Below are 18,752 nucleotides of genomic sequence, written 5' to 3' on the forward strand. Positions count from 1 at the left end.
ACCAAAGCAATTGACCCTTCATTTTAGCAGAAGAGCCTCTGCTCATCTAATCCAGCAAGAGTGCTTGTGTCTGATTAGCACAGGATGAATTGGTTCCTGGGAGCAGGGCTCCTGCTACAGTGTTTTGTCTGTTCTCCTTCCAGATCATATTCTGCTACAGATTTCCACATTTAGATGACAGATCTGGCTGCTGTCTGCGGGATTCACCTAGCTGCAACTGCACATTGATTAGCAATTGCCTCGAGGAAATTCAGAGTATCCAGGCAACCAGGAGGAGGCCTTGGATACAGCATCTGGATTGGAAGCAAAACACAGACAGCGGAAGATCTCGGAGAAATTAGCCTACAATATATGCAAATCCAATTTGCTCCAACTAGCAGATTCTCTGCCAATTTTTGCAGCTATTAATGGTGAGGTTAACTGAAAGATCAGTCTGGATTTCTTGTTAAGTTAGTAAAAATATTACAATGGGCACATTTCAATTTCTGTTTGATATCTAACGCATACTACAGCGAGTGCCTTACAGGCAATGACAGCACGGCAGAAAGTCACCTACAGATCAGATCGGTCTCATTTATTTTAATTTTCCCTGTGTATAGATATCCCAAGGCATTGCCACATGTTACTGCTAGCACTCACATGAAGCTCTAGCCAAGTGCATTTAATGCATGGAAAATTTCTAACAAGCCAAAACAAAGCAAGGACACTTCCAGTAACACATAAACTGGAAGATACTGGTGGTATTGGGCGTGAGATGGATGTGGAAGCTTGGGGTGCTTCCTGAGTTCAGCTATATCAGAGTTTCTGCTGTATACACATGCAAATAGATTTAAAATATTCATAGGGAACAAAAGTGTGTGCTTGTGCACGGTACGTCCAGAGAACACAGAAGTGGCTGGCACACACCCTGCCTAGCACAAGGAGGTAGGAATCAAGAAAATGCCACGCTGAGCCACTGCAACATGCAACTCTTCTTGCAAGTGCTTGTATGTTTATGTGCATCCCCCCTGCAGAGGATGTGTCCTGTTAGCACCTCTTCCCATTGCAAGTGCACAGAGAGAAGCCACACAGAATTTCCATAGGAAATTCAAAACCACTCTAAAGCCCTACCAGAGATGTGAATATTTGCTTTTCGAGAGAAAGAGTTCCTCAGCCACAACTTCAGCTGTTTGTAGACTGAAGCATTGTTATCTGATGACACTTCAGTATAGCTGCACTCATGTTTAATGCTGATAATCACGCCCAGACAAAAATGTAGACTTTTGATTCTCACTAGCAGTTTAAAAAAGGAGAAGAAAGCAAGGCGCAAAGCCAAAGGTAAGAAAGGCATCTTTCTGCACAGATGCTTGCTCGTAAGTGGGTATTGGACATGATACATGGTAACGGTGCTGAAGGAGCCATTATGATTTATTGAGTCAATCTGTGGGATGGAGACATTAATAAGCAGACCTTATCTCGTTAAGCGGAACATGTTGTTCCGCTGCATGGGCATCCCCAGCATCTGCCAGCCCTCCTCGCCCAATCTTGTCATGTTCTGCACGCCGTGAACACAGCGCTCGTTTCAAGGTTGTACCGAGTTGGCAAGACCCACGGGCTGCAGAAGCAGCATAAAAACAGCAAAGAAAGCCCAGACATTTTGGGAGGGCAGCTGGGGGAGCAGCGCTGCTGTGGGGAAACCCAAGGAGAGCTCGCCCATCAGATCTATCAGGCTAAAGGCATCTTGATTTGAAGCATGTTGCCAAGTACACCTCTCTGCTTCTGCTGAAACTCTAACTGCTCTGTTAAGGTAATTTATTACGCTCATTAAGTACCACAATCGGAGACCCTGTCTACAGTAGCTAGTTTTATACACTTTAAAAACGTTCGCAAGTCACCCCATTACATCTTAGTCATGAGGCTAATGCAGATTACTTATTACTTCTCTTGGCAATCACATAACGCTTGTCCTGAGAATGAAAGATGATGCCTTGACAATAATACTCCATAATGTAATAACCCTTCACATGTTACAAAGTGCAGCACTTTTTCTTTTGAGGATCGCTAAGTGCTGGGCAGGCATTCATTAATTCAGCCTTGCCAGACCCCAGCGACACGGCCATCCCCATTCAAAATTAGGCCACCACGCCAATGTCCCGTGTGTCCCTGCCCAGCGCCCACCTCCCCTGCTGCACCCAGCTCCAAAATCCCATTGCTCCCACCACCTCCCTTCTGTCTGTAACACGAGATAACTGCAGGCACAGGACGGCTGCTGAAATATTAATGAGGAGAGAAGTAAGTGTTGTTTTAATATTCTTCAGGCTGGTAACCTGAAGTACAGAGCTGTCACCTGATTTGGCCACTCGGCAGGCTGGGGAAGAAATGGGAATAAAACCTAGGAGCTGTGTCTCCGCTCAAAGCAGCATTCCCTTGGGGTCCCTGGGAGAGCCCGCAATTCAAATGCAGAAGTAATTGCCAAATAATTAGTAGCCTACACAATTACTGCCATGCATCCATCAGTATTTTGTGCCCTGAAGGATCAGTCAATAAATGCCCGAGATTACAATTATCTTGGTTTCCTATCCACCAGAAGGCCCAGGTAATGTGCAGTCTGAAAAGATTTTTTCTTCGTAATGGATATTGTCAAGGGGAGTTACCAGCTGGCTCGAGCACGTCACGTGCAGCCTCACCCGCACTCAGGGGGTGCAGAAGTGACCAGTGCTGGCACATCACAGCTTTGGGCACATCTTCCAGGATTTCTGCTCCATGCAATCAAAATGGGGCTTTTGTAAAGGAAAAAAATCAGACGTTTCTAGCAGCATCTTAAAACTAGATCTGAAAACCTCAGGAACTAAGGCTTTCAAATTCACCCCCCCCACACACCTAATTATGATTTTAAGAGCATTTTGGGTGCAGAACACACCACGGTGGTGGTCAGAGAGGAGGCTGCCGTGCCTGCTCTGCATTTACAGGGACGTGAATCAAAAACTGTCCTGAGGAACACATTTGCAGTGCACTAGAAGAAATACTACTGATATTATGCAGCCCAGTGGGCAGGCAACACCTTTTTTGTCCTCTTCAGCTTGCAGTTCCTCTTTGCAATTAGAGCACTTTCAAAACCTGATACACTCTCCGACGATTTTGTGGTTTCCAGCTGTTCTCTTCTGCTTGCACTTTATTCCTTCCAAATCAATAGCATCCCTTATCAGCATCAAAGTCCTGCATTTTACCCCTCCTCTGAAAGCTCCCTGTTTTCTATTCTTTCTCCCCAGAAGTTCTCTTCAGTAGCTATTAAATGCTTTTGTTATATCTCCTGCAAGGTTTTTCCCAATGATAGTGCTGGTTTCTGAGTGGCTTTATGCCTTCAAAAGGCAAATGAATGTCATCTGGTAATGTCAAAACGTAGCCTTGATTGTTTAGGTCACACTTTCTCTCCAGCTGCTGAAATGATGCAGAGAAATAAAGAGCACGACTACATCCAGCTCCCACCCATCATCACATGAACACACAGAAACCCCAGCCTCTGCTCCCAGCACCACAAATAGCAGGAGCTCCTCGAGAGGAGGATCTTCTTCCTCACCTGGAATACTGGGTCTGGATTTCATCAACCTGATTCTTGAAAACTGCCAGCTGTGTCTTTCCCTCTCCTTTCCCTCAGCTGTGAAATGCTTCTACCCTTCTGTGCCTTCTTACAAGCCTGTTAGTTCATCCAGCCCCACCAAACCTGGTTTAGGTCATGAGGCAGAATTTGCCTGTTCAACATCTCTGCTCTCCATTTCGTGGCTTAGCCCTTGCTTCATCTCTAAATCACCAAATTGCACTGTAACTGAAAGCAACACTATCCCTGCAGTTGTTGGAGTTGGGCTCAGTACTATAAGTAGCATTACTAATATTAAAAGCCATGCATTAAAGGTATTATTTTATTGTTCTCTGGAGAGAAACAGGAGAGTATTTCCTTTTGTTGAGTTCTATCCCTCTGGTTTAGAATAAACTGTCACCGGGAGAGCCAAAAATACAATCAACTTCACCATGGTGGTGCATTAAAAAAAAAAAAAAAGCAAGCAAAATGCAGCATAAAACAAATGAAAATTAAAATAATCTAGGACTATAAAGCTAGGCTCTGAAGAAAACCCGGACATCAGAATTCTAACCTTGTGCTCTACATTTTTGGGGATTTTTTTTTTTTTATTAAAGCAAAATTGCTGGTGGTTGCAGCTTGAGTCCTAACCACACCGTATTCTAAGATCTAATCAAGATCAAAACTGTCTTGATCAATACTCTCGTAAAATAAGATTTTCAAAAAAATAAAAGGACAACAAAGCCATTAAAGAAATCTCGGAAGACAACAAAATCATTTCTTGAAGCTGTAAATGAAAAATGAACTTTATTTATTTCACATTACTATCAAATATTGATGTGTCTTGATGCATATGTGTATACACATATTGTCATTATTTTCTTTATTCTACCTGATTTTTCCCTCATGGGCCAGTTCTCCAGAACCACTAAGCATCAGCATCCCTGATGTCAATGGGGAAAGAAGCTTCTCGGCACTTCGGACAAATCAGTCCCTCCAAGTTGACACTTCTATCACCCACAGAACTGAAATACCCATGAGACTTTCAGAAGTCAACCTCATATGCAGCAACTCGAAAGAGCTAACCATGAAATCTAAATTGTTTAGCTGCTAAAGCATATAATCACATAAGCAATGAAATGACCATGCAATAGCTGTCCCAGATGGGTACAGCATTCCCTGAAAGCTAATGCCCAGCATCTCCCAGGAGCCAGCTTACAGCCAGTTACCCATTTTGTCTTTCCAAGTGGAAAGGTCACCAGAACAAATATGATCAGGAAGCAATGGCAAGGCAGTTCAGCCAATCTATTTCAAGCACCATGACAAAGAAAAGTAATTTAGTGTTATAATTAGAAACATGGAGAGGAAAAAGCTGATTTTGGAGAAGTGCTGCTGCTGGAACATTAGTATTGGTGCTGATAGGGCTAATCAGCTTGGAGAGGTGGAAGAGCGAAACCAAATAATGCATTTAGCATCTTCACGTAAACCAGGTTTGACACCACAATTGTCTGTTGTTGGGATTAAGTGCCAGGTTTAAAGGTGACCTTATAAGGGAGTTTTTAAAGAAGTAGGCTAGACAGTGTTTCAGGACTTTACTTTTAGAGCTCAAAAAACAAAAGCCACATGTCCCAATTTTTTTTTTGTTCATATTTGATTACTACTTTTCAAAGAATATCAGCTATTGCTGTGTAGGTCACATTTTAAAACATAATTCATTTACCTTGTTAATGGCTGCAAGAAGAAGGGTATTTCTACTCCTAGTTATGACAAGACCCACTTCTTGCAAATGACATGCATGAGCTGAAGTGCACAGGAAGGACTTTCAAACCTGTAACGCGTTTCTTTTGTTTGTATGATTCTGTGATTTTCATTAGCTTCCCAAGAGATGCATCTGAATGTTCTCTGGGGAGGAGTAGGTGGAAACAACACAACAGAAGTAGTTTTCAATTTAAAGGAGACAGAGATTGCATCTTTAGTTATACAAATCCTATTGTGTAGCTAAATTTGGCCAATTTGCCTCGCATTTTCTTGGGAGGCAAAGTCATCTTTTTCCTTCTCTCACCCTAGTGACATTTCAGTGCCCCCTTGGCTGTCTCAGTGCTGTTGTTTGCAAAGCTGCGTTGTCAAAAGAATCAACACAATGTCTCGGCTTAGAAGTAATTATCCAAGAATAAAGAAGAAAAAAAGGCCAAAAACAGTGCACCATGTCGTTGCATTCTGAGACACATTTGGGCGAGGAAGGATGTGTACATAGGGAAGAAGACAAAAAGATTGAAGGAAAAAAAGAGACAGCAGGAGGGAAGAAAAAGCGAATAGGAAGATAGGTTACAGAGGACACAAAGGAAAGATGCATTTTCATTCACTGCCACACTGCCTTCCCTCAGTATTCTGTTACCAGATTTCATCTTAGATCCTCCTGGCCTACTGATGTTAATCTTTTGAGGTAGTTAACTCAGTAGGAAAAGACAAAACACAGCAATACTGAAATTCCCTCTCTCCGTGTACCGTCAGAAAATGGAAATGGAATGCTAAAACAGAAAGCAAGGTCTTAACTGTAGCTGGTTAATTTGAACACAGGTGATGCAACTCAGTCATCCTACCATGCCTACGCGAAGTGCTTTTTCTCTGCCCGTGATTCCATACCTTCATAGGTTCCTACTTCCAGAAGGGTCCCACTTCGCTCCAACTCCAGAAACTTCTCCACAGTCAGAAAGTTATAGTCCACACCAGGCACTTCTCCTTCTCTCGGAGGGCGAGTTGTGCCTGAAAGAAGAAAAAAATAAATATTAACGTGTTAATTTTTCATCAGGTGTTAAAAGGGACAATAAAACTGATTATAAAGAGAACAGTATCCAAAAAATACCACTCTATGATACACAGAAAGCAACGCCAGGAGTCCAGTTAGGAACCCACATAAAAACAGGACAAGACATACATTTCTGATGATGGTACTAGTTGTTCCACCAAACCACGGTAGTTTTGATATTCCCAGAAAGGCTTTCTGGCAAAGAATTATCTTGTACCACATGCAGAATCACAGCTGGAAGAGTACGGTATCTGGGAATATGCCAGCAATTACCTTCCTGCCATTAGCAGAGTGTGACTTCAACTTCGATAAAATTGCAATTCGTATTTTCAGATAAGGCAACTTCTGTCTTCCATTATTTCTGTGTCACTTTTTTCTAACCATATATTCTTTCACATCACAGATTTCTTCTCCCTTATTTCATCTTATTACTTTATGTATGGTTTTTGGTTTTGATTTTCATTCTACATTAAAAAAATACCATGAGGCAGTTTGGATGCACCATTCGCGTGCACCCACTAGAGAAACTGTCTGGAAACGCTTCTCATAATTCACCTACAAGCTCATCCCGGTTCAAGAAATACTCTTCCTTTTAAGTAATAATTCACACTGAACCTCTCTCTAGCACTCAACAATTTAAACATCACCCATGGAGAACAGGGCTCTGATCATTGCTGCTCTGCCAGCTCTGAAACCCTTCCCTTCCTACCAATTTCCAGCCCTTCGAAGCATGGTGTAAGATGAGTCATTTCACAACTTTTTGCTGAGATGGCTTGGGCCACTGCATTTTAGGTCATTGAGCACAGCGTAATTGATTGGGATCCATTTCTGTTCAATAGCCTTTATTTTCCTTGACTCCAGAGACTAGGAGACAGCTGAATTCTGTACATCTGGGATTAAATACAAACGACAGATTTAAAGACACCTGAAAAGAAACTGAACTTTAGAAGAAAGAACGGTGTTAGAAGGTTGCAGGTGTCTGATGGCTGTGGCCGCAACCAATCTGCTGGCTTGGGAGTCACTTCAGAGCTGTGGAAACCATTCCTAATATTTAATGAAGCGTGATTTCTCACTTCTTTGAGGCTTTCCCAACCCCTGGGCAGTACCTGTTCAGTGCATACAGTTTCTTAAACCTGCTATAAAAGAACTGAAGAAAATATAAAGAAAGTGAGTTTCTGGAAACTAATTGGGAAGATTCCAGCTCTCAGAAGTTGAAAGAGCATAAATTTACCATGCCTACATCTGGCAAATGTTTTCCTCAAGTGCCAGGGAAGCGGAAAATCTGCTTATGCCCTATTCATCCGAGAGACTGCTCAAGAGGTCAGTCTTGATGGAATGACACCCTCGAAACACTATCACTAGATTAGTTTCCTTGATAGACATCCACTTTCTCCAAAATCCTCCATTTCTTGTTTCAAAATAGAATCTGTCTCTCTTTCTCTCTCTCTCTCTCCCCTCCATCCCCTCTCTCATTTTATTCACCGTCAGCCTTCAGATAGCCTCTAAATTCCTGTGCTTTTGCTATCATTCCTTCTCTTGGAGCCGTGTGAACGGCTAAAGGCAGGAGGAAGAAAAGCAAAAAAGGGGACGGAGATGATGATGGATACCTTCACCCTACCAGCAGGACTATTCTTTCTTGTTTGAAAGGATTCAATTTGGCATTCTTTGAGTTCATGAATTCCTACAACGATTTTTACCAAGCAGCTTGCAGCAGAGGACAGCTGTCTTTCACAGACCTAGACCAGAGGAGGACTGGGCCTGCACTGCCTGAGCTGCTGCATTTCCACCCAAGTCATGCTGCCCCACGCCTGGTGCTGCTGTGGATGTTCACACCGTGATGAGCCTCACCTGGGCATCGTGGGTCTTGGCCTCTGTTGGGTTCCCCTAAACCAGGCCCAGAAGAGGGCGGAAAGATCAAAAAGCTCCAGCAATATGTCCCCGGATGTGCTGGAGCTGCCCCACACCTGGAGCACAATGGAAGTGAGAATCAGACCCCGTAACGCTCCTCACCCTCGGCATCATCCAAGCGTCACCCCGAGCCACGCGAGCCGAGTGACAGAGACTGCGACGAACTTCTTCCCAGTAACTGACAGCACACGTTCATAAAACACAGAGATCAAGGAACTTCAAGATTCATTTTACTTTATCTTTTCGAGTTCTCATCTTTTCTTTATCTATATCTTCCCACGGAGAGTATTTATTAATCATTTTTTTTTTTCCTTCTGAATTTTTATAGCAGTGAAATTGCAGTCAGCAGTTTACTAGTGCTGGCTGCCTATTTGACATGACAATTATATCTCTGCCATAATTCCTCTGAGCCATTTTAATGGATCTATTTGTTTCATCTCAGTGTTCTTAATTTCCTGAATATGTTCAAGTCAAAAAATCGCAGATGTGCTTGCTATCAGCGCGATTGCCTGCAACACACGCTGAATGCATTAGGAACGCCAAGCCAGGGCGTAAAAGAAAAACATTACATCACAGAGATAACATTTGTCACCTCCCGTTGGGCTCCGGCAAGGAACAGGGGGGAAAATAAAAACAACACTGCTTAGGATATCTTATCTGGACCAAGGCGAAAAACCCAACAACTTTCCATGTCGCTGTCTAGAGCGAAGATTGCTTGCAGATGCTCGGGCTGTTATCCTGCTCCACATCTGAGCAAGTGTTCCTGAATGCGATTCAGAAAGGCAGGGGGAAGGGAAAACCCGCCTCCGTTTTTCTTGTAGCAGAATGACAGGCTGCCGGCTGGACACACGCCTGGCAGATGGCATTTCAAAGAGTTTTCATGAACCATCTGGGATGTGTACAATGATTACAAACCACACTTACAACAAAGCCAGAAGGGCTGCTTCGCGAGAGGGGTGGGGGGAGAGGGCGGGCGGAAAGAAAGCCTGGAAGAAAAGACAACCAAGGGGTGCGTAACCCAACTCGGGGACTTTTCCCAGGAATAGGACGCTGGGAATAACCAGCACCGTCCATCCCGAGCTCTTCTGCAGCCCCAAACAACCCTGCTGCTGCCCAGCACCGTCGCAGGCTGCAAGCTGCCGTCAGAGCTTTCTGCTGATAAACTCAGAATTGTAATTAAGTCTCTCGTTATTAATGTGATTTAATTATGTGCAAAGCATTGAGTGTGTCCGCCCTCCCCCCGTTAAATTGCATTTCAGCGTCCTTACTACAGGTTGGTCATCGCTGAAGAAGAGGGCTACGGAGGTGGCTGTGTATTTTATCGGAGCTAATAGCAGATCAGAGCACTGCTAATGACAGGATTAATTGAGCGCAATGAGTGCTGCAGACAGCCCAAACAAGAGTTAGATACTCCATTAGGAAAGGAGAGCCAATCATATCTAAATACGTTAACCTGCCTGCCATGTTTGCACTGAAATATTAAGTGGCATCAAATCTTATTGCCATTAGGTAGCAATTTAGCTAATTAATTTGAGTTATGTCCCACTGCGTGACTAGCTCAGAATTGCTAATGCTACAACACGAAGAAACCGAAGGAGAAACCGAGTGGTTACTGACTCCTTCTGTACATTTAATGATTCATAAACTTTCACAATTTGGCTAAAATGTCCCACAACATATAAAAGTTGGTATAAAAATGAATGCAGAGTGGAACTGCTCAAATCTTCTACAACCACAAAAAAATAAATACGGCTGTTAGTTAGCATTGCGGGTCTCACCTTTTCTCTGGCTCTGGGGAGGTAAAACTGCATTTGGGTGGCCCTGATGGGAGGTGAAATGTCTGCCGAGCTGTTGCTTTGGTTGTCACGCTCAAGCTGGTGGCATCCGAGATGATCCATGCACCATTAATGGCCAGGGCACAGAAAAGGGATCTCCTCTTGGGCTGGAGACCACACCTGAGAAAGTGCTCGCAGACACAGGTGAGCTTGCCCGAGGAGAGCCCCGTGCTGCACTAACTAAATTAATTAAATTAAAGCTTCTCATCCATGCCCAGAGTAACTGGACTACGGCTCAGATGTACTGATGACAATCAACTATTACTCTGAATAATTTAAGTGCCCATTTAAAAGACAAATAGCTACTGTTATTATGTTGCCTATCAACCATGCTGACAATTACCCAACATGAGCCTCAATTATAGCATGGCCAGATTGTTAATATGTGATTCAGGGGCTGTTTAGCTCCTTATCAATCTACCATGGCCTCATGTTAAGCTGTTAATAGCCACTGATGCCCTGCTGCTAAATTAATCAGAATCTTGCTTATTGTAACCTAAAAATAAGACTTCAAAGAGGCCACAGTCACTTCAGTTTTCTCCTTAAAAAAAAAAAAAAAAAAAAAAAAAGGAAAAAACAGTTTTTGAGCAGTAATTCTGTAACCATGCATCCAAACAGCCTCTAGAGTGTTATTGAGAAGTTAACTTCTCCAGGGCAGAGCACCTACATCTCCCCATTGCATTTCTGCAAGCTCCTTACCAATTCCACTGCCTGGCAGTGATATAATGGTGAGCCTCCACAACACAGCTCAGCAGACCACAAGTCATTTTACTTCTCGTCTCCACTGTCCAGATTCTCTTAAAATGACAAAATGTGGGAATTGCACACTGAGGGTACTGATGTGGCTGCTACAGGCGTATTTTCTATAAGCCCCAGCCAGTGTTGGTACCACAGGTGAGGGAAGTGCAGTAGGGAAGGTTTCGATGCACGGTGTGCAGGGATGTCACCGACTCACAGAGCTGCAGGGCTGAGCGCTGCTGCGGGGGTTTGCCAACAGGCTGCCTGCAGACGGGCTAGAAGGAAGGATGCTGCTCTTGCTGTTGCTCTTGCAGGCTGATATTTCCGTTCATTCAGCAAGCGATTCCTCTCCTTGCCTACCTCGAAAAAATCTTCAGCTGCTGAGGAAGAAACACGCTAGGAAAAAAGCCTCTCTGTGCTCTGCGCAGCGCTCAGAGGTCACCTTCTTCCCTCGTGTCACGAGATAATTTGGAAAGCCTGCTCCGGCTCTCCTGCATCTGTCACCTCCAGTGCCAGATAACTGGAAGGCAGGGCAAACTCCACAGATCTGCTGATGGCAAGCGGAGAAGGGAAGAGACAGACAAAACCTGGTCTGCCTCCAGAAGAAGCAACCTGATTAGCGGCCGGGCTGAAGGCAGAACTTATCTGCAACACCGCGTTAGAAACGGCCTTATCTACATTAACAAAAAATAAAGTGTAACCTGTCTGTAAGCAAACGCTGTACGCAGAACTGCTTCATGCTATAGATTCCAGGGGTTATCCAAACTAAGACTGCTGACATTATTTTCTAACAGCAGCAGAAGGAACTGTGTTTGGACACAGGTACATTGTCCATTATTCAGGTGCCTGTCCCCATTTACCTAGGGTAAGGGGTGCAATTTATAGTTGCAATTCCAGAAAACACGTAAGTTTTAGAAAGCCTTAGTCTGTTACAAATCAAAGATGCTCAATTTAGAAACACAATTTTCTCTGGAAACTCCCAACTCGGGAAACCCACTCTGGGATTTTAAATGTTGTCTGTCCCTTCTCCAGCCATCGACTCGATACCTGTAAGCCACACAAACGTGACAAGCATCCCAAGCGTCTTGGTGGTGAAGCAGAAATTCAGTCCAAAGGAGAACGTGCTCTGTCACTAGACATTAATTCCCAGCTTTGTTAATGATGCATGTGCAGGAACAGATGCTGATTGACTCTTCCTGGCCACACAGACGACTGCAGTACTACAAGCAAAATTTCTGTCAGCACAGTCTGCAGCAATGACTGATTAAACCCAGAAAGCAGCTGACCAAGACAAAGCTATCTTTCTAGAGAGACATTTCAGAGAGAAATGAATTTCTTGCCTACAGTTTACATTTTTTATCTATAAGGAAGATGGAAGGGATTTGTCCAAAGAGCTCGCTATCTCCTCCTGCTCCCACCAGCCTCTCCAGCAACTCTCCTGGGGCAAAGCTGGATCCCTCAGCCTGGGGGGATCCCCTCTTGCTCAAAGGACCGTGCTGTGCACACACCAAGCAATGAGGCTGACCCTTGGCACACGTAAAAGCTGCTCTCCCTCTTTCTGAGGCACTGCTGCATCTCTCAGCTCCTTTCTGAGGAAGAAGCACGGCCGGCCTGGAGCCTCCCTGGAGAAATGATTCAGCCAAGCCGCGCTGCAACGGCTCGGGGTTTGCACACCCTCAAGGCAGCACGTTATTTTTGTCCCTTCTAAATCTATTCTTGGTATTCCTGCGGCCCTCACTGCCACTGAATGAGAACACTGATAATCTTCAACACATTTATCTCTGTAGTGTTTGGAGGTAGGGAAAGCAGTTTTTTTTTCCCTGTCTTATAGCACCAGGATGAAAGATGAGCCAGACCCAGGCTCTCAAAGGACTTCAGGAGCCTAATTCCAGAGAAATCAATGGGATTTAGGAAACCTTACATATCAGGGCCTAACAGATTAAAAGACAAAAATAACTTGCTGCTGCTTTGGGGCTTTGCAAGCTTGTGAATGTGCAGTGAGACACCGTGCCGTGGCTACGCAAAGCCAATTCAAATACGGGGTTTTGTTCTGGACCGCAATATTCAATTCCAAGAAACTGATCATTATTCAATGACCACAAGATGTAAGGGTTCAAAAACTGCCACAATTCCCAAGAAAGCCACTTAAACAGGTCTTTTTCTAAGGATCTTAAAAAAAAAAAAAAAAGTATTCTGGCAGCGAATAAAACATAAGGAATAAATGTTCTCATGTTCACAGCAGCAGCAGCTCGCCTTCTGGATCCCTCTCTTTGAGCAATTGCTGTTACCTCAGACACCTGCAGCCGAATCCCTCTCATTTCCCACAAGATGGGACACCCACCAAGAAGATTAAACTTCGTGAACTAATGAGTTTGCCATTAATCCTGTGCTCACTGAGTCCAACAGCATGACACCCACTAATTTAAACTGCGAGCGCCTGATGAAAAAGCAAACGATGTACCTACGCGGTGAGAGGACCTCAGATGTAACTAGGCACTGTTTTATTCTAATATATGGATTAGTGTAATAAAGTGTAATTTTATAAATCAATAAAGCTGTAGTAATGAGATTGCACTGCAATGTTCTGCTTTTAAAAACTGGCAAAGAAATGAATGAAAATTGCCACTGGTGTAAGCGTGTGTGTGTGACTTGTGGGAAGTGAAATCAGCTGAAAGTAAATTAACAGTGCCATTATATGTTTGCATTTATATTCACTTTCTCTCATATATACATTTCTAGAAGTCTAGATAATGCTACAACCATGTCTCACACCATTACTTCAGAAGGTCCACCTTTACTGTCTGTAAGAAGTGTTGACATATTTCCTGCAGCAGGAGAGATTTTGACTGCTGCGTCCAGCCGTGCACATCTGTACTAAACACGATGGACCAAAGGTGTTGGGGTGGGTGCTCTCTGCCACCAGCTGCTCAAAATGACTTTGAAGTCACAGGACATGTGGGATGCAGGGTAGCTCCCATGAAAACAGCACTTTTAAACAAATACCTCATTGGGTTATTCACACTTCCCCACTGTAGAAAGTCCTGTATCTGAAAGCACAACCTATCTCGTAGGAGTTATCATTTTTTCTCATGGCCATTTGCAAAGCTATCCGATTTCTACGAATTGCCAAACAGGAGGTGTTGCCCAGGCTGAGAATTTTGTGAGCCAAGGAGTATTGCTTTTTTTATTTAAAACCTGGATACTAAGGAAATTTAATCTCCCCCAAACAAGGTAACCTATTCTCTATTTTACTCCAAGGTTTCAGCGTCCTGTGGACAGATACTGGAATTATGCTCACACTAAATTGGGTATCCGACACAGACCAAACACCTGCAGTACTTCAATTCTGTTTATATCCAAAAACAATATTTACTCTTGACACCTATACACATATGTGCAGATATATCCATGAAAAGACATTCTGCACTTTAGAGCCACAGCAATAGATTATTTGATGTCCATTTGCTCAGCTGCTTCAACAAAGATTGCTTTCCTCCCTCGCTGTTTGTCTTCTGAGGCCGTTTGTGCTGCTGAGATAAGCACAACACAATGTGGGACAGCCCTGCTTGGGTGTGATAGAAAACTCTTTTTGTTGCCCTTAATTGCCCTTCTAGCAGACCTTCAATTTGCATTTAAAAGTCTTAATAAAACAGCTCACCTAACAGCATGTGCCTATAACTAGATCAGTTCATTAGTCTAATCTCTAGAAATTCCACTATAGAAAGAGAGAGTTCTATAAAACCAACACGTTTATCTCTGAGATGCTGCCTGATGTTTGTTTCTGTGACCAAATCTTCTCTGACCATGAAAGAGAGAGCATCCATCACACTTCCACAGGACATCAATATAGTTATTTAAAGCAGTCTTTTCCCTGAACAGCAGACACTGGAGATACCGTCACCACGGTATATGTTTTCCCCTAGCCCAGAGCTGCGAAACGCTTTGAACCTAATGGACTTCCAACCGTGATAACCTCATCACACTCTTACAAAGTCACAAGTCTCCTGTGGCCCTTCGATTTTTGGCAAGGCAGAAGTCTGCCCACTTACCAACCCTGGGCTAAGGCAGGTCTTGTTCCCAGACAAATCCTCTCCAAGCCCTGCTTGGTGGTTTTCCAGCTTCATATTCATTACTGACCAAAAAATGCAAATGCATCAGATATAGCAAGAAGTATGCAGATTATAGAAACATGCAGTTATAGAGCCATATGGATGCACTTACTGTGAAATGCAAGGGAAGGACTAGAACAGACAGCAAATCCACCCAGCAATATGCCCATTTAGGCACTATTCCCTACAGATTCTGTCCCTTAATTTTACCTGTTCTTAACTGCTACCATTTTTTCTCTCTCTCTCTCTTTTTTTTTTTTTTTTCCTCCCAGTAGCTCTGTATGCCTAGCACGCTTTGGTTTTCCATGATTGCTAACGTTTTAGCTGGCTGAATAGATTCTTCTGGTTTGCTTTCTGTAACATTGTGATTAGGTGACTGCTCAGGATGCTGAAAAAATGCCAAATGTTCAGGAGTTGATTGGTGTTTGAGTTTAGGATTCATCCCCATTGATAATTGGAAGCATTAGAACATGAAAGAAAACAAATACATAAATTCTAATTTTTTCTTACCTCGCTGAAGTAAAAACTGTTGGAATATTTTACTGGGTGCAGTTCCCTTGCTGTAAGTTCTACACTACCAGTTCTAACACAGCAAAAACTTATTAGTCCTTACAGCTTTGTGAGAGCAATAAAATACTAGAGAAAACCCAAGTTACAACACATATTCCTCATGTTTAATTAAAGCATTCCCCGATCCAGGAAGCCTGCTGGTTAGTCAGCACACACCTCTGCATCTCCGCGGTCTGAAGCTGTCTGTCACACCACTGATAACACACGCAGCCTTCTCCATTTGTGTGCTTCGGGTTAGGTTTTTTGTTGTTGCTGTTGTTTCGGTTGTACACAAATAATGAAAACCTCGCCTCCCAAACCTGTCATCACCTCGGAATTTCACAGGATGTGTACCCACGGAGTGTTTTACAGCGCCTTTCTGAAGCCAAGCACCACCCCTACAAAATCCTCCAGCGCTCAGACTGGGGACAATGACACAGTGTTTGGCTTAAATGGTCTTTGCTTCATTTCATCTGATTACTTCTAGTTATACCTTCTCTCTGCTAAATGTCCCTGCGTAGGCATTTAGAGCTCTGCCTTCACACAAAACAATCAGTCCATCACATTACACGCTTTGCCATTTTATTAGCTTCTCGCAAGTCATTTTCTACAAGTGCCCCCATTTTAAATGCCATTTTAAGCCCGCTTGCCATTTTCTCAATGCCCTTCTGGTACGGACTGGCCAACAGACAATGCAAGACAGCACACTGAGCTGTAACACCAGCTGCTCCCACCTTCACCGCAGTAATTCCAGAGTATCTGAAGGTCCCCACTGTCACTGGTTTGGATCCAACATAAATAAGCTGCACGCAACAATTATCCTCGTGCAACTGTTTGGCAGCCCAAACAAAATGAGCTGTTCCTTGTCCTGCGTCCAATTCCCAACAAACAGAAGCACCACCAGCTTTTAGCTCATACCTGTGTCAGGTTCACGCGGAGAATAAAGAAAAAAACACAATTAAACCACGATTACTTTTTCAGCTTAGACACGGTCAGTGGAGGACATTGTGATCAGGGGTGTTGAGAAAGCAGTCGGCCCAGAAATCTGCTTTCTCGCAGTACTAGATCAGCCAACTCCTGCAAAATGAATGTCTGAAAATACACAATCAGATCTCGGCTTTAGAAAAACTCTATAATGAGATTCTCTCCAAAGTCCCGATGTGTTACTTGATTTAGAGGACAGTCGGGTGATTATCAGAGACAGACTGCTTTTCTTCAGCACAAGGATGTCATATAGCAGATAAGACTGTATCAAAAAATAAAGTTTAAACCCAAACTCCAGCACTTACATTCAAAGCGTGAGGCATTTATCCTGTGACAAGCGCGTTGAGTCCTTCAGATGACTGATGCAGGTGACACCACTCTGCCAGATGGATGCTGGCACAAAACCCTCATGGCACTCGCTGCAAATCACCTGCTTAGCTTAAAGCACACAGGTGCACACAACAGCTTCAAGGCTAATTTCCATGCCTCGTGTTAAAGATGTGCTCAAGTTTTTGCAGGATAGAGGCAATAAATGTTCTGAGGATCTAAAAAATGTTTCTCTCACCCTGCCAAGGAAGCGTTGTAGTAAAGCAAAAGAGCACCTGGAGATGAATCCCTGATACCCCTGCAACTGCAGGGTGAGGGGGAGCAGAGCCCAGTGGATGTGACAGATTCATTGCTGGCATTTTAAATATTTTAAATACCAACAAAATAGCCCCCTAACATCCACCACAAAATCTGAGCAACTCCCACTTGTCGACATATTCAGAATTCCTTCTGCAAGGTTGAAAGACTGAAACTGCACCCATTTTTTGGATGGGTTACGGAGCCACGCAGCGACTGTGCTGGCAGCCCCAGCTCTGAGCTGACGGGGAAGCAGAAGAGCAGCAGGTCACTCGTGCCCCACGACTCTGCGGTTAGCAGGCTTTGTTTGGGGGCTAATGGCATTACGTGCTCCGTGATGCTGATCTGTTGAGATAAAAGTGACAGCCCTCGGTGACGGCTTCATCAGAGGGAACTGCTGACTCAATATTTAGGCGTAGCAGCAAGAGCTGTTTATGTGCATACATTGAAAAACAACAGATGACTTGTAGAGCAAAACACATGGGCAACATTCTCTCTCTCGAGGCAATACAAAAGAGCCAAAGTAGCTAAAGCACATTTCCACAGTGACTGTGCAGTAAGGTAAATTAGAGCTCTACATAGCCATCATCCATTATCCCATATATTTTTAGCAACGCTAAGATGAATAACTGCAAGGAGCCAATGAAACCACATTACAAAGAAATATACGTCCTTTTGATAAACTGCCACTCCTTCCTCTCAGGTCACTTCACAACTCAACAGAAGATTAAAGTTTGAAACATCCACTATAGCATTTTTCCTACTGCTATTGCCATTTGTTTAGGTTATGCTTCACAATTTTTAGATGAACGAATTACATTCATTATAATTTCTCTCTCCAACTGTTAAGCCAAATTAAGCTACTTCCAGAGGCTAAGGAGAAAGTGCAATTATTAATGCTTCCAAACATCCATTTTGGGGCAACAAAAAGTGGTGAGGGGAAAACTGCTAAGATTTGAAAAAACATAATTTGTCTATCACACAAATACTACACTCTCCCCTTATTGCTGTAGCTGTCTCACCTATAAGAACGTCACTTGAGATAGGTCAAGACTGTAAGCAAGTGTATTTGAAAATCACAGCTCTGAGACTTTCATCAAAATACATTAAAAGTCATTAAAACTTGTGCTTCCTTGGAGTCAACTCTACGTGGTTAGCACTGCAGGACCCGGAGGAGATTCATCTCTCCTCCAACCCTCTCGGTTCTTCCCAGGCCTCCATCAGAGCCTACGCAGCTGTGATTCAGAGAGCTGAAGCTGATTTCCTGAATCATTTTGCTCAATGGGAATCTCATTTATTATTGAAAATAACAGAAACTTGACCTTCCCTGGAGACTTTTACAGAAGTTCAGACCAAAGGTGAATTTGTCCAACCTGCATAATGCAAGTCAATTCCTCCCTGGGTGAAGCAGCATTCAAAGTGAACGAGGCTGGCAGAATTGAACCTTTTGTGCATAATTAATGTAACCATCGATCAGAGAAAGCTTAGATTCAGAATTTTTCTGCAAGATAAATGCACAAGGATGAACTACACTTTTAAAGAGTTTAACTTAGAGAAAGTGTCTTCAATTAACCATTCTCTTGCTAGTGCAAACTTCAGCGGACGCTTTCCATGGAGCACACGTGGGTTTCATTCAGCAGAAATGG

The 18,752-nt window shown here is 43.4% G+C and overlaps 1 protein-coding gene across 11 annotated transcripts in view; it reads right to left on the minus strand.

The window, feature by feature from the left end:
* Positions 1–18,752, minus strand: part of MAGI1 (membrane associated guanylate kinase, WW and PDZ domain containing 1) — a 314,918-nt gene that overhangs the window by 79,975 nt on the left and 216,191 nt on the right. For all 11 annotated transcript variants that reach the window (XM_032193828.1, XM_032193824.1, XM_032193821.1 and 8 more), the window contains exon 3: positions 6,197–6,316. In XM_032193828.1, the coding sequence (XP_032049719.1) occupies positions 6,197–6,316 (120 nt within the window). The remainder of the gene's footprint in view (positions 1–6,196; positions 6,317–18,752) is intronic.

This window comes from Aythya fuligula, chromosome 10 (assembly GCF_009819795.1).
Source record: "Aythya fuligula isolate bAytFul2 chromosome 10, bAytFul2.pri, whole genome shotgun sequence".
Classification (NCBI taxonomy): domain Eukaryota; kingdom Metazoa; phylum Chordata; class Aves; order Anseriformes; family Anatidae; genus Aythya; species Aythya fuligula.